The sequence below is a fragment of the Harpia harpyja genome, chromosome 3, assembly GCF_026419915.1.
Source record: "Harpia harpyja isolate bHarHar1 chromosome 3, bHarHar1 primary haplotype, whole genome shotgun sequence".
NCBI lineage: Eukaryota > Metazoa > Chordata > Aves > Accipitriformes > Accipitridae > Harpia > Harpia harpyja.
This window is the reverse complement of record NC_068942.1, coordinates 33,263,728-33,276,000: the sequence shown is the minus strand read 5'-3', so window position 1 is coordinate 33,276,000 and position 12,273 is coordinate 33,263,728. Positions and strand designations below refer to the sequence as shown.

Below are 12,273 nucleotides of genomic sequence, written 5' to 3'. Positions count from 1 at the left end.
TACTTTCTAAAACACAAGCTTGTAAATTCAGAAGCTAAGGAAACTGAGAGAGACCAAAACTCTGCAACAACAGTGCCCCGTCATTTCTTTTTGAAAAAGATAATGTTCACTTTCCACTAACTTCCACCTCTGAGTTTGTCTGTTTTAATATAACCAGTGCCAAATAACAAGTCTGTCCACCAAGAAAGTGACAGCACTGTTGTGGTATGTAAGTCACTGTTTCAAAGACCATCTGAACAGAAGTCTTACAGAAAGATAAATATAATCTAGTCTAATATAATCTAATTAGATTGCATAAAGCCAATCTGTTTTAGAGGTTCCTTTTTAAACAAAGAGATACCTGTCTCTCAGTCAAAATATCTCTTTGATACTTTGGCAGATAAAGGCATGGCAGTCGTGTTAACCTAACAACCTAATGAAGGGCTCCTCCTACGTTCTCTGAAATGGTTGCAGAAGTACAATTCTTCAGGTTCTCAAAAGCAGTAACATTTCCAGGGCAGCAGGCCAAATGTAAAGATAGACCTTTAGGATCACAGGTAGTCAATTACAACTTAGAATAGAGTTGATTTCCTAACAAAGGAAATGGACATTATATTTCCACCATAAAGCCATACTGCACATACATTTGCCTCAAATGAAGCTGGTATACATCTGCAATCCTGACATTTTACCCAAGAAAATGCAAATCACTATCATTTGAAAAGCCCAAAAGACAGACACACACAAAAATATACATAGTATCAGGTTTCACACTGTTCTTACCACCCTAATTGGGTTTTCTAGGCACTTAAAACACTAATAAATAAAACCAAATGCTCTGAAGACTGTACTAGGCAGATGCAAATACTAGAACGTTATTACTCAGATAAGGTGGTTGTCTGCACAGTTAACTCCACTGACAAGATGTATCCGATTTCACAGGATTACCCAGCTCCCTCCCTAGAAGGACCAACACTAGACCTAAGATGGAACAGCAAAGGCAATTTGTTCTCAGTGTGTTCTGATAAAACACCTCACAAGTACAGTTTTGTCAGTTCACTTCTTTTTCCACCATGAACACTAGGTAAATTCTAGTGTAATACTTCTTAAGAGTATTTATTACATGGAAAAAATTATTTAAGACTTAGTTCAATATTTCTTGTTCTGATCTCTTGATGCATTCTTCTCCATTAATATTCTGAAAAGCTTCATTTGAGAGAAGTAAGTCTGATGAGTCCATCAAGACTTCATATTTTATTTTTATTGAGTAATCTCAGACTATAAAGTACTTACGGATGACAGAACGCCAACCAAAAGTCCTGAACTGATTCGTCTAAGGTTCGTTAAAGATCCTATCACAGAAAGGCCCACTGAAAAACAGACTTGTAAAACTATGTATAATTGCAATGTTACTACCACTCATAATCAAATAAAACAGATGCTTAAAACCAGTATAAACACAACCTACCTAACCTAGTCACTGAAACACAAAAACTGGGGAAAACAAAGCTATAAACATACAAAGTACTGGTTATTCACACTAATAATTTTACAGCTTTATCATACTTAGCACTGAACAAGGTATTTAGAAAAACTATGTTTATCGGCATAATACTCAGATATTTGATCCATACCAATGATGATACAATACAGGTATGTCCCCCAAGTTCAAAATACTCCTCATAACGTATTAATATGCAGCAGTTAACATTTTTTTTCCAAAATAAGAACAAACCAAATTTTTTGGCATGTCTTCTCTTTCCTTTACAAAGGCTTGCACATACAACAGAGAACACTTATTTTTATAAGCAGTCTACCTATTGTAACTGAATAGACCAAGAAGTGCTGTGACATGCTTGTGGGTGTCAAGTCCTTACCACAGTTCAGTGTCAGAGGGCTTTAATGGTGCTATGATAACACATGTAGAAATCCAAGAGGGATGGTTGAGCCTTCAGAAACATAATACAACACTTATACTAGTTAGGCTTTGTTTATAACCCAGCAATGTATGAGCATTCAAAGCCATCAATGCTGTCAACTCTCACTCTTCAGAGCAAGCCAATTGTGTTTTTTTCTCATGTTCACCACTCCAATACAGTTAAGTGAGAACCCCAGCATTCCTTATTTTCCAATACAAGTTTCCAGCCCAGATGACTGCAGAGTTGATACTTTAAAAAAGTGTACACATGTAATTTTTTTAAAAAAACATGTTTTTAAACACATAGCCTTTGCAGCTTGGAACTAGAATAGACAAAGAAAAATTGTTATTATTTTGCTTAACTTTTCATCTCCTGGATTTTTGAGTCACTTCTACATTTCCGTAATTCACAATACCAGAAAACCTCTCTGCATAAATCTCAGTGAACAGCAGAATCTCAGCTGTAGAAAGAGGTGAAATAAGTAGCTTCACTGTATTTCTATTACCGTGTGTATGCACAGCCAAGAAGTGTCAAAAAGATCTTAACTTTGCTGACAAACCAACAAAGCACAGGTGAGCCACGACAGGGAGAAAAAATTGGAGGAGATTAAGTGCACAGAGGAATAAAGTTCCCGTGGAGCTGTTGCCACTGCAGCACAGTGCTTTAGTCACTAACACACATATACCAAAGCAGATGTTTATCTCCTACACTGGCAAGAAAGGTGGATGGAACTTATGCTGCCTCACTCTGCAGTGGGAAGTTTTATACCAAGTAGTTTCAGTTCATCCAATTCTCATTTAGGTCATGAATGAGAAAATGGTAATGGATATTAAATCCAATTCTTCAACAATAATTCATCATCTGGTTTTGGTCCAAACTGAACTAATAAGTATTTTAGGCAAAAAAAAGTCAGTGTTAATTTAAAAAGCAACTCTACTAAAAGAACAATCACCATTCTGAAATTACCCTTCTAATACTTTCATTCAGTCATTTAATATTTTACTGCATTTTACACTGAATCAGATGTGATCATTAAAAGACTTATTCAGACAGAAAAGGAATATATGCATATCTATTTTACTGTTACCCTGCTCTTTCTTAAACTATACATATTTACATTATACAGTCAAAAAACCCCAAGGGTTACAGAAGTTGCGTTCATTTAATCTAATGAACCTTCTATCTTTAAAGGTAAAAACCAAAGTGTTAGGTAGATAGTGTGTTTATTTGAGTCAGTTTTCTGTACTGAACTCAGTCAAGATGGTGCAGAACTGTAGCTGGCATCAAAGAACATAAAATTGTTGCCTCATTTCTTTTAGGAAGCGAGTAATCTTCATCCAGATGCTGATAACTCAGATGCACCAAACATTCTTAATTTCCCATCAACTACATCACATCTGAAACTTTTGAGTGGTCTTTGGAAGGACAGTCTTTTCAATAAGAAATCATCTCCCCATCCACAAACCTGAGAGAGCTTAATGTTATAAACCTTACACAAACATCTACTGAACACCCAATGTAGTGCAGAAATATCCACAGGATACTGCAGAAAGAGTGCTACGGATCATACTTGAGCTAGGAAAAAAACAATCAGAAAATTTCTGCTCTTATTGCTCCCCTATTATTTCAGTTCCCAAAACATCAGGTTTTTTCTGTACTTTTTAGGAGACTGGAATAAAAGCCTATTTGTGTATCTATTCTGTACTCTAATACTTAAGCCCACCATCTCTAGACTCCAAAAAGGGGGATTAAAATAATCCATTTAAAATTGGGTTTGCATAATAATCTGTTCATGTTACTCCAATTAAGCTTCCCTTAATCTGAAAGACATTATAGTTATTTTCTACCTCCTGCCATCTCCTCAGACTCAGCTGTTGGCATACGATTTGTTATTGGATGATGTGGATATCCTGGCTAAGGCCAACTGTCACTGCTCCATGATACTGATATCATGTAGCTGCTGGAGAGTCTGGTTTTGATCGATCAAAAAAATGTGCCGCAACAGCAATACACACAAATTTTGAAATCTGGAATGCATTCAGAATACAAGACAGGAAACAGGAAAAACACAGCTTCTGAAATACTAATGCTACTTGTAGTCATCATGCATTACTATTAAAGAAACTTGAAAAATCTATATTGGAGTCTGCTATTCTTTTCTTAATGTCTCTCTGGGAATCATTCTTTAATACTTTTGACAGAAAAAATCCCCATATCTCCTCTTCACATAATCTAACAAAGCAGTATTTGTAAATGCAGAATAGGTATTTCATATTAAAAAAAAAATAATGAAGAGGTTGCACAAGTTTTTGTCAAGGCTATTAGATGCCAAATAATTTTCAGAAACATTCAAAATTGAAGAAGAGAGAATTAAAAATAGTGAAAGCATTACTCATCCAGCAATTACTAAAATAACTATATGGAGACTAAAAACAGATTTAAAAATATGTCTGGTGTGAGATTTTGTCCTGGGATAGCAGAATAGATTCTCTGAAACTTATTAGATGTGTTGCTCCACAGTTGAACACAAAAACTCAGAAGTTTCAAGGCGCTACAAAAAATCTGAACATCTGGGAAAAACTACTATTTATCAAGGTAAGTTATCCTGTAGAAATTAAACACTAATGACAATTTCTTGTACACCCTGATAGACTTCACTTGCAGCTGAGTTCCATCTTACATCATGTCTCCTCCCCACTCAGCCCCCCACCTATTTTGATGCTTTCATTTTTGCAAAGGACGTTCCCTTTGCTTCTGCAAAAACAGAAGATACTAAACAGACCATCACTTCTTAAATGCTGCCACACAGGAAACCACTCTCCCTTTTTTTTGCAAAGGATAACTATGCAAATACAGGCTGTTGTAAGAAAATGCAACCGTAGCAGAGATAGGCAACCTAATATACCAACCCAAATGACTTTTGTAATAGGAGCAGAAACATGTGTCTCACCATGCATAGGGTAGAATTTTCTCTTGCACACTGATGGCTCCAGGAATTACTTTGTACCTATGCCCATTCTGTTGTTTCCTAAGTAGCTAGACTGCAGCTAATACCAGTAATGCCTATACATAATTATGCAATCCACACCTCTTGCTTAGATCATTCCCTAGATGAGATTTCCCTGACTAAATTACGTAATATTTTCTAGAAAAGTTTGCCTTCAACAGCAATTTCTTTGAGAATGCAATCTTAGTTCTTAACGATTGTAGGACTGTTAGTAGAATAACACTGTTTTAGTTAAGCAGAAAAGGCTCCAAGTTTACACAGGATTACTAGCTAAACATGAGTCAATATAGACACTGCTGCAAAAAAGGAAGGGTGAGAGAGGCATAGCATATTTCATTTGGGAAGTGTTCCCTTAAATACTTGAGAAGTATTTTAATGTATAAAGTCCTGATGAGGCTTTAGATAGAATATTTAATCCAGTTTAGAGCACCATACTTCCAAGACAAATTGCTAAAGACTATAACAGAAGGATTATAACAGAACAAAAGAGAGTTTTGAAAACAATCCTTTTAAAGTTGAAGGACTCAAGCGTTTTCAAACTTGCAGAAGAGAATACCTTGGAGAGATATGTTAAGAGTCTTCTAGCACATAAATGATTGCGATAAATGGAATAGTTATCAGCTGCAGTTTGTGGCCACTGCATCAAAATAAGAAAGTTTACTTTTGTACAATGATTTACTTTTGATGACTGAGAAAATATTTTTTCTAAATGCAAATACAGAATGGTGTCATAGCATGTAAAGAGTCTCTGTCAGCAAATGGTTTAGGTAAATCTGAGCTGCTGTCAGTACAGGACGCTGCAGGAAATCAATGACTTGTCCTTCTCTAACCTACTTATTGTCGTGGTTTAACCCCAGCCAGCAACTAAACACCACGCAGCCGCTCACTCACTCCCCCCCACCCAGTGGGATGGGGGAGAAAATCGGGAAAAGAAGCAAAACCTGTGGGTTGAGATAAGAACGGTTTAATAGGACAGAAAAGAAGAAACTAATAATGATAATGATAACACTAATAAAATGACAACAGTAATAATGAAAGGATTGGAATGTACAAATGATGCGCAGTGCAATTGCTCACCACCCGCCGACTGACACCCAGCCAGTCCCCCGAGCAGCGATTCCCTGCCCCCACTTCCCCATTCTTATACTAGATGGGACGTCCCATGGTATGGAATACACCGTTGGCCAGTTTGGGTCAGCTGCCCTGGCTGTGTCCTGTGCCAACTTCTTGTGCCCCTCCACCTTTCTCGCTGGCTGGGCATGAGAAGCTGAAAAATCCTTGACTTTAGTCTAAACACTACTGAGCAACAACTGAAAACATCAGTGTTATCAACGTTCTTGGCATACTGAACTCAAAACATAGCACTGTACCAGCTACTAGAAAGACAGTTAAACTTTAACTGAATATATCTTGTTTTTCTATAACTCAGAGTAAGAGATGTCATAAACTGCAATATTTTGCAGACATAATTCATAAGGTACAAAACATACAAACCAACATAATTCAATCAGGTTAACCGAAAATCCGTATGAAAACATGTACAGAATCATGTACCAGTAGTCTGGTACATGTATGAAATAGAGCAATTATTTCTCAGTAGGAATGAAGTAAGTACATTATTCTGAAAGCTGAGCAGAAGGAAATTTAGCTATCTAACTAGTTTTTGAGGCAATATGCTAAACAACAGTCTGGAGTTATATCACCTTACTCAGAAAGGCAGAATCCCTACCAGTATTTTAGCCAATATGCCTTCGTCACTTGATTCCATGGTAATCACCGCTTTGTCTGTTTCAATTTCACACAATGCATCTCCAGCATTCACTGTTTCACCTGCAAAATATAACAGAACTTAAGAATACTTATCCTAAATTTCCTTTCAGATCTATTTAACCATGGAAGATAGATATTTATCCACGTAATACCACCATTTTACATTCTTTAATATATTCCATAGCTAGTTGAACCCCCATCATTGTTTATCATATTGCATCTTTAATTTCCAAATAAAACCACTAAGATTCAGAGACACAAATTGCTGCAGCAGAACATTAACATATTCCAAACACTGATGTTTACAGCAGGTTTTCCAAGAGGAAGTACACACAATGAAATTTATTTCCAGAACACCATCGCTCGGTAACACTGCCATGAATAAAAACCTGAGCCTTCCATATTCATTGCTAGCCCTAAGTCAAAGCAAGCTATTTAAAACTATAGTTTTTCAAGACAATGGTCACAGGCAACAACATCTTTAAGTATCACAGTTCTCTAGTTTATATCTACACTATTAAAGATATTCAAATAAAAACATCAGGAACTTCAATCTCTTTGGAAAGCATGTCTGCAAGCTTGTTTCCTTAATCTCCTATATAGTTCACAGAATCACAGAATGATTTGGCTTGGAAGGGACCTTAAAGATCACCTAGTTCCAACCCCCCTGCCATGGGCAGGGACACCTTCCACTAGACCAGGTTGCTCAAAGCCCCATCCAACCTGGAACTGAACACTTCCAGGGATGGGGCATCCACAGCCTCTCTGGAAAACCTCTTCCAGTGCCTCACTACCCTCACAGTGAAGAACGTCTTCCTTACATATCATCTCAATCTACCCTCTTTCAGTTTAAAACCATTACCCCTTGTTCTATCACTACATGCCCTTGTAAAAGGTCCCTCTTTGGCTTTCTTGTAGGCCCCCTTTAGGTACTGGAAGGCTGCTATAAGGTCTCCCTGGAGCCTTCTCCTCTATAGGCTAAACAACCCCAACTCTCTCAGCCTGTCCTCACTGGAGAGGTGCTCCAGCCCCCTGATCATCTTCATGGCCCTCCTCTGGACTCGCTCCAACAGGTCCATGTCCTTCCTGTGTTGGAGGCTACAGAGCTGAACGCAGTACTGCAGGTGGGTCTAATGAGAGCAGACCTGCTGGTTATGCTTCTTTTGATGCAGGCCAGGATACGGTTGGCTTTCAGGGCTGCAAACGCACATTGCTGGGTCATGTTGAGCTTCTTGTCAATAGTTAAAAAAGGCCTTTTAGAGGCATACTTACTTTGTGAAATAAAAATATGCACAAGTGTTAGAAACTGCTTTTGCTACATTACACAAATCTATGATTAATTTTGAGGTATACTCTTCCTCTGCTTTTGAAGAATATCTGTATCCACTAGCGCATGATAAAGACATTATGAATCTGGATTCTTTCAACAGATAATACTGACTAGACGGCCAACATTAAAATTGAAATTACATTGAAAAACTTTGAGGTAGTTGAATGTTTTGGCCTCCAAAATATTGATAACCTTCTCCTTACAGAGCACTGAAAAACAGTGACAAGACATACAAGTCTAACACATGACTACAATTTTTATATGAAGTAAAATTTTAGTATTTCCCCAGTACCAGAAATGCTGCAACAGTATTATCTGTCTAAGCATTTAATTTAATTCCTGATATCACTCACTGTTGTACTTAAGCATCAGAATAAACCTAGTGCAGGTTACTACCTGTATTTAGGTAAGAGATAAACACTTTTTTTTTTTTTTTTAAATAATTATTTCCTTTTTCAAGATTACCTGAATTAGAAGGGGGAAATGAAGTGTTGTATGATCCTTGTAATCTTTGCAGTGGTAAACAATGGAAACAGTCAAAGCTCAGTCACTTACATAATTTTGTAAGTCATAAGTGTTCCCATTACGGAACTTGGCAGGGGAGTACACAGACTAGTACTAATTGCCACACTGCACTTTGCAATAACTACAGCATAAACAGTTTATAACGGGAAGTCAAAATTCCAGGCTCTATACCAGTGTTTTAATTCCATTTCATCATTAAAGTAGCCCATATATCAGATCATTAGATAAGTACTTCATAGATGTTAAGAAATCAAATTGTTGGGCAAATTTTGTAACCTACAGAGCTAAGATCGGCAATCAGAAAGGAGCTTAACTCTGTACCTTAATTATTCTCTTCTCCCAGCCTGCAATCAGACTGTAAGTGTTCTGCACCATTAAAAAGAAATCTCTGTGCTAAGCAACCTGCAACAGTAACTCCAACAGTGCAAGGTAGCCAAAGCAAGTACCTTCATTCAAGTGTTTGTCACACATGACACATCTCTTAAATTGGGTATGTGAGACTGTTCACAGGAAGCTAAGGATTTATCTTGCAGAGGGAAGGCAAGAGGAAAAGTCTTCAGACAACTGGGCAAACCAGTTTTCCACTACTTTTTTTGTTTTCCTTTCACTGCTGCAGCCAAGAAGTGGTCATAAATTTGGAAGGCAATTGATTAAATGTAATTTTAAGAATAATACTTCACAGCAGCATTCAAAAATCTCATGTGTGTTTCAGTACCCAAGCACAACAGAAAGGATCATAGTTATTTTCAGTAGAGATTGCAAAATTTGTGATAGCTCCTTATCAATGCCCACTTTGATGTCATTACAAATCAGCTTTCCCAATAGATAGGATTGGAAAGAACACTTCTGCGGAGCATATCTCTGCTCTTACACTTTATAATGAGAGAACAGTATTTGCAACAGAAGTTGTCTGCATGGCAGCTCTCTGAGATTATATATAATGCTCTTGAAAAATCTTGGGTAGGGTTTGTTTGGGGTTTTTTTAATGATTAAGTTCTTATAGCTAGGCTGAATGATTAGGATCTCTACTGAAGCTGCATTTCCCTCTAGGAGATCACATCCAATTGGCATTCAATAGCCTACCTGCTCTGTTCAATTACTGACAGACAAGTATCCAAATCACAAGATACAAACTGCATTCCTTGATGTACTCTTTGCAATCAAATCAAAGTTGACTGAGCATAGAGACTGAAGTCCCTGGAGGTGATATCTCAGAAGGCGGCAGAGTTACACTGCATGAGGAAACTGCAGGCACTGTTGCCTATTCTGTTTCCTGCCCACAGTAACAAGAGGCTTTTGGTCTCCTGGGCTGTCAATCTGTCCTCTTTCATCAACTTTAAATTCATACATAATAAATACAAGTTTTTAGAAACACAGTTTTATTTTTATGAGAACGACTTTATTACCCACAGGAATCAATATGAAACTGCATTAACAATGAGAAGGAAATAGTAAAGCTGTCAATTAAATTCAGCATTTTTCCTTCTGAGTACTGAAATCATCTGTCCACCCTGTGAAACTGTAAAATGAAAACATTTGATATTTACACAAAGAGCAGAAAAATTATCAAAACAGTATTCCACTGACCCCTGCTGGTTACACAGTGGAAAAAACATTTCATATGCAATCATCAGCTTTCTTCTGTCAATTGCTTTAAAATATTTATTTTCTTGGATAGAGATTATCAAAAACATTTATATTCAGTAGTGCCACTACATTTAGATGGCCAACTCACTGGACGATTATGTAGTTATGAGCATCCCTTGCAGACAGGAGTATAAACATTAAGTCACTTTGCTTTTTTCTTCAAAATTTATCTTCACTTTTTTTAATGTTGTCATTACATTTATTTTCCAGACTGTCAGAGGAAAAAAATAACTATAGGAACTTATTATGGTCACAGATGTGCCAAATAAGACAATATACTACATTCAGTTTTGGTCTTGTTTCTAAATAGGAAGTAGAGCAATAAAAATCCTAAAATAGTTTTCTCTCAAAGTCCAACCATCAATTAAGATTTTATTTTAATTTCATTAAAATAGCTGTGGAACTTTCTTTTCCTTTTGCGTTGGGGTGGAAGTGTAGTGGAAAGACTGAGAAAAACCGTTGTGCAGCTTTTGCGTCCTAAGACCTTTTTACAATGAAAATTGATTAATTTGCGTTGTGGAGCAAACTGGAATCTACTTCAACTCCTATCATGCTCTTTGCTTTCTCTTGCAATTCTGAATGCTATATTTATTAAAAATCAACAGTAGTCTGTTTTTCAATGTCTTACAGTTATTGACAGCTAATGAACAGAAAAAGGACTAAGGATTGTTCCTCTCTCTCTGCATAATCTTGGACTTGATACTTGAAAAACTGAAGCTTCAAGCTTCAAGAACATTGGTGCAATTACTTTTTACAGACATAGACTGCCATATTGTTCCTAGTAAATTCTGAAGAAATTATTACTAGAAGTTTTACAAGCAAAAGTTCACGTCTACTACTAGAACAACAAGTTACCTTCTGGCCATCTCTCAAAAGGTATAAAAGCAAAGTACTCCAGTAACACAATGATGGAGGCTGTATCAACACCTAGAGGGCAAGCCAAAGGAAATGGCTCATCTGGGCAGAATAGTCAAAACACATATTTAGCTCATCAAAGCATGTCTGTCAAAGATAATACACTTTGAGAGATTTTCTTTTCTCCAAATGTGTTCACCTCTTTAGCAAATCTAAAAATGCCTGAGAACAAGATATATTCCTACAGTCATCTAAAACTCTGCAATGCATCCTATACCAACAGACAACTGCTACCTGTAATCCAAAACTACAGTCAAAATCCAGTTTTAATATTAAGTTGGAAAGGGTAGGAGGAGAGGGGAGAAAGGTCTCCTGACAGAACAGGGACTGCCAATTCTTCTGCAGATCATTTTTCATTTACATACAACCTATGTGAAGACAAAACATACATTCAGACTATTTATATAGCTGCTCCAACATATTTTAACAGCAGTGTATTACTTTTCAGTTGTCACAGCATAGAGAACCTAAGATAACCAAGATTGTTATGGCTTTTTTTAAGGAGGAGTTTGGGTTTTGTTCTGGGGCTAGTTTTTTTTTGAAAGAGACTTCCCCATTTGGAATTTGGGTTATGAAAGTAATGTAAATTTTTCTATCAGTGTATTGGGTCTGGCTGAGATGGAGTTAATACTCCCCATAGCAGCCCTCATAGCGCTGTGGTCTGCATCAGTAGCTAGAAAGGTGTTGATAACACACCAGTGTTTTGGCTACTGCTGAGCAGTGCTGGCACAGCATCAAGGCTGTCTCTCCAACATTTTTGCCCCTATGAGGGCTGCTATGGGGAGTATTAACTCCATCTCAGCCAGACCCAATACAATCAGCTTTAATTGTAGACTATAATTTAGATATTAAAAAAAAGTAAGCCGTGAATAGCAACTATAAAAATACCATATCTTTCATGTTATTTCATAACACAGCGGAATAATGAAACAGAGACCCTCCCCAAAGTCAAAGGCTCTCAGACTTCCAAAGTTACTGATCTGCATGACAACACCAGGAATTAAAAACAACATACACACACTCACACCCTGGAACAGCCTAATGGAAATTTTTCAAAAACATGATCAACGCAACCTTCTGGAAGACAACTAAAGGAAAAATGTTTCAAGAACCAGCAATTTCAAACTAGGTACTGTTCAAGAAGACAGCATCCATAAACCAAATATTTTGCTTCAAAATAC

At 37.0% G+C, this 12,273-nt stretch overlaps 1 protein-coding gene across 3 annotated transcripts in view; it reads right to left on the bottom strand.

Moving 5' to 3' along the window:
* PDHX (pyruvate dehydrogenase complex component X) overlaps positions 1-12,273 on the bottom strand; it is a 57,593-nt gene that overhangs the window by 31,408 nt on the left and 13,912 nt on the right. For all 3 annotated transcript variants that reach the window (XM_052781876.1, XM_052781877.1, XM_052781878.1), the window contains exon 4: positions 6,635-6,735. In XM_052781876.1, coding sequence (XP_052637836.1) covers positions 6,635-6,735 — 101 coding nt within the window. The remainder of the gene's footprint in view (positions 1-6,634; positions 6,736-12,273) is intronic.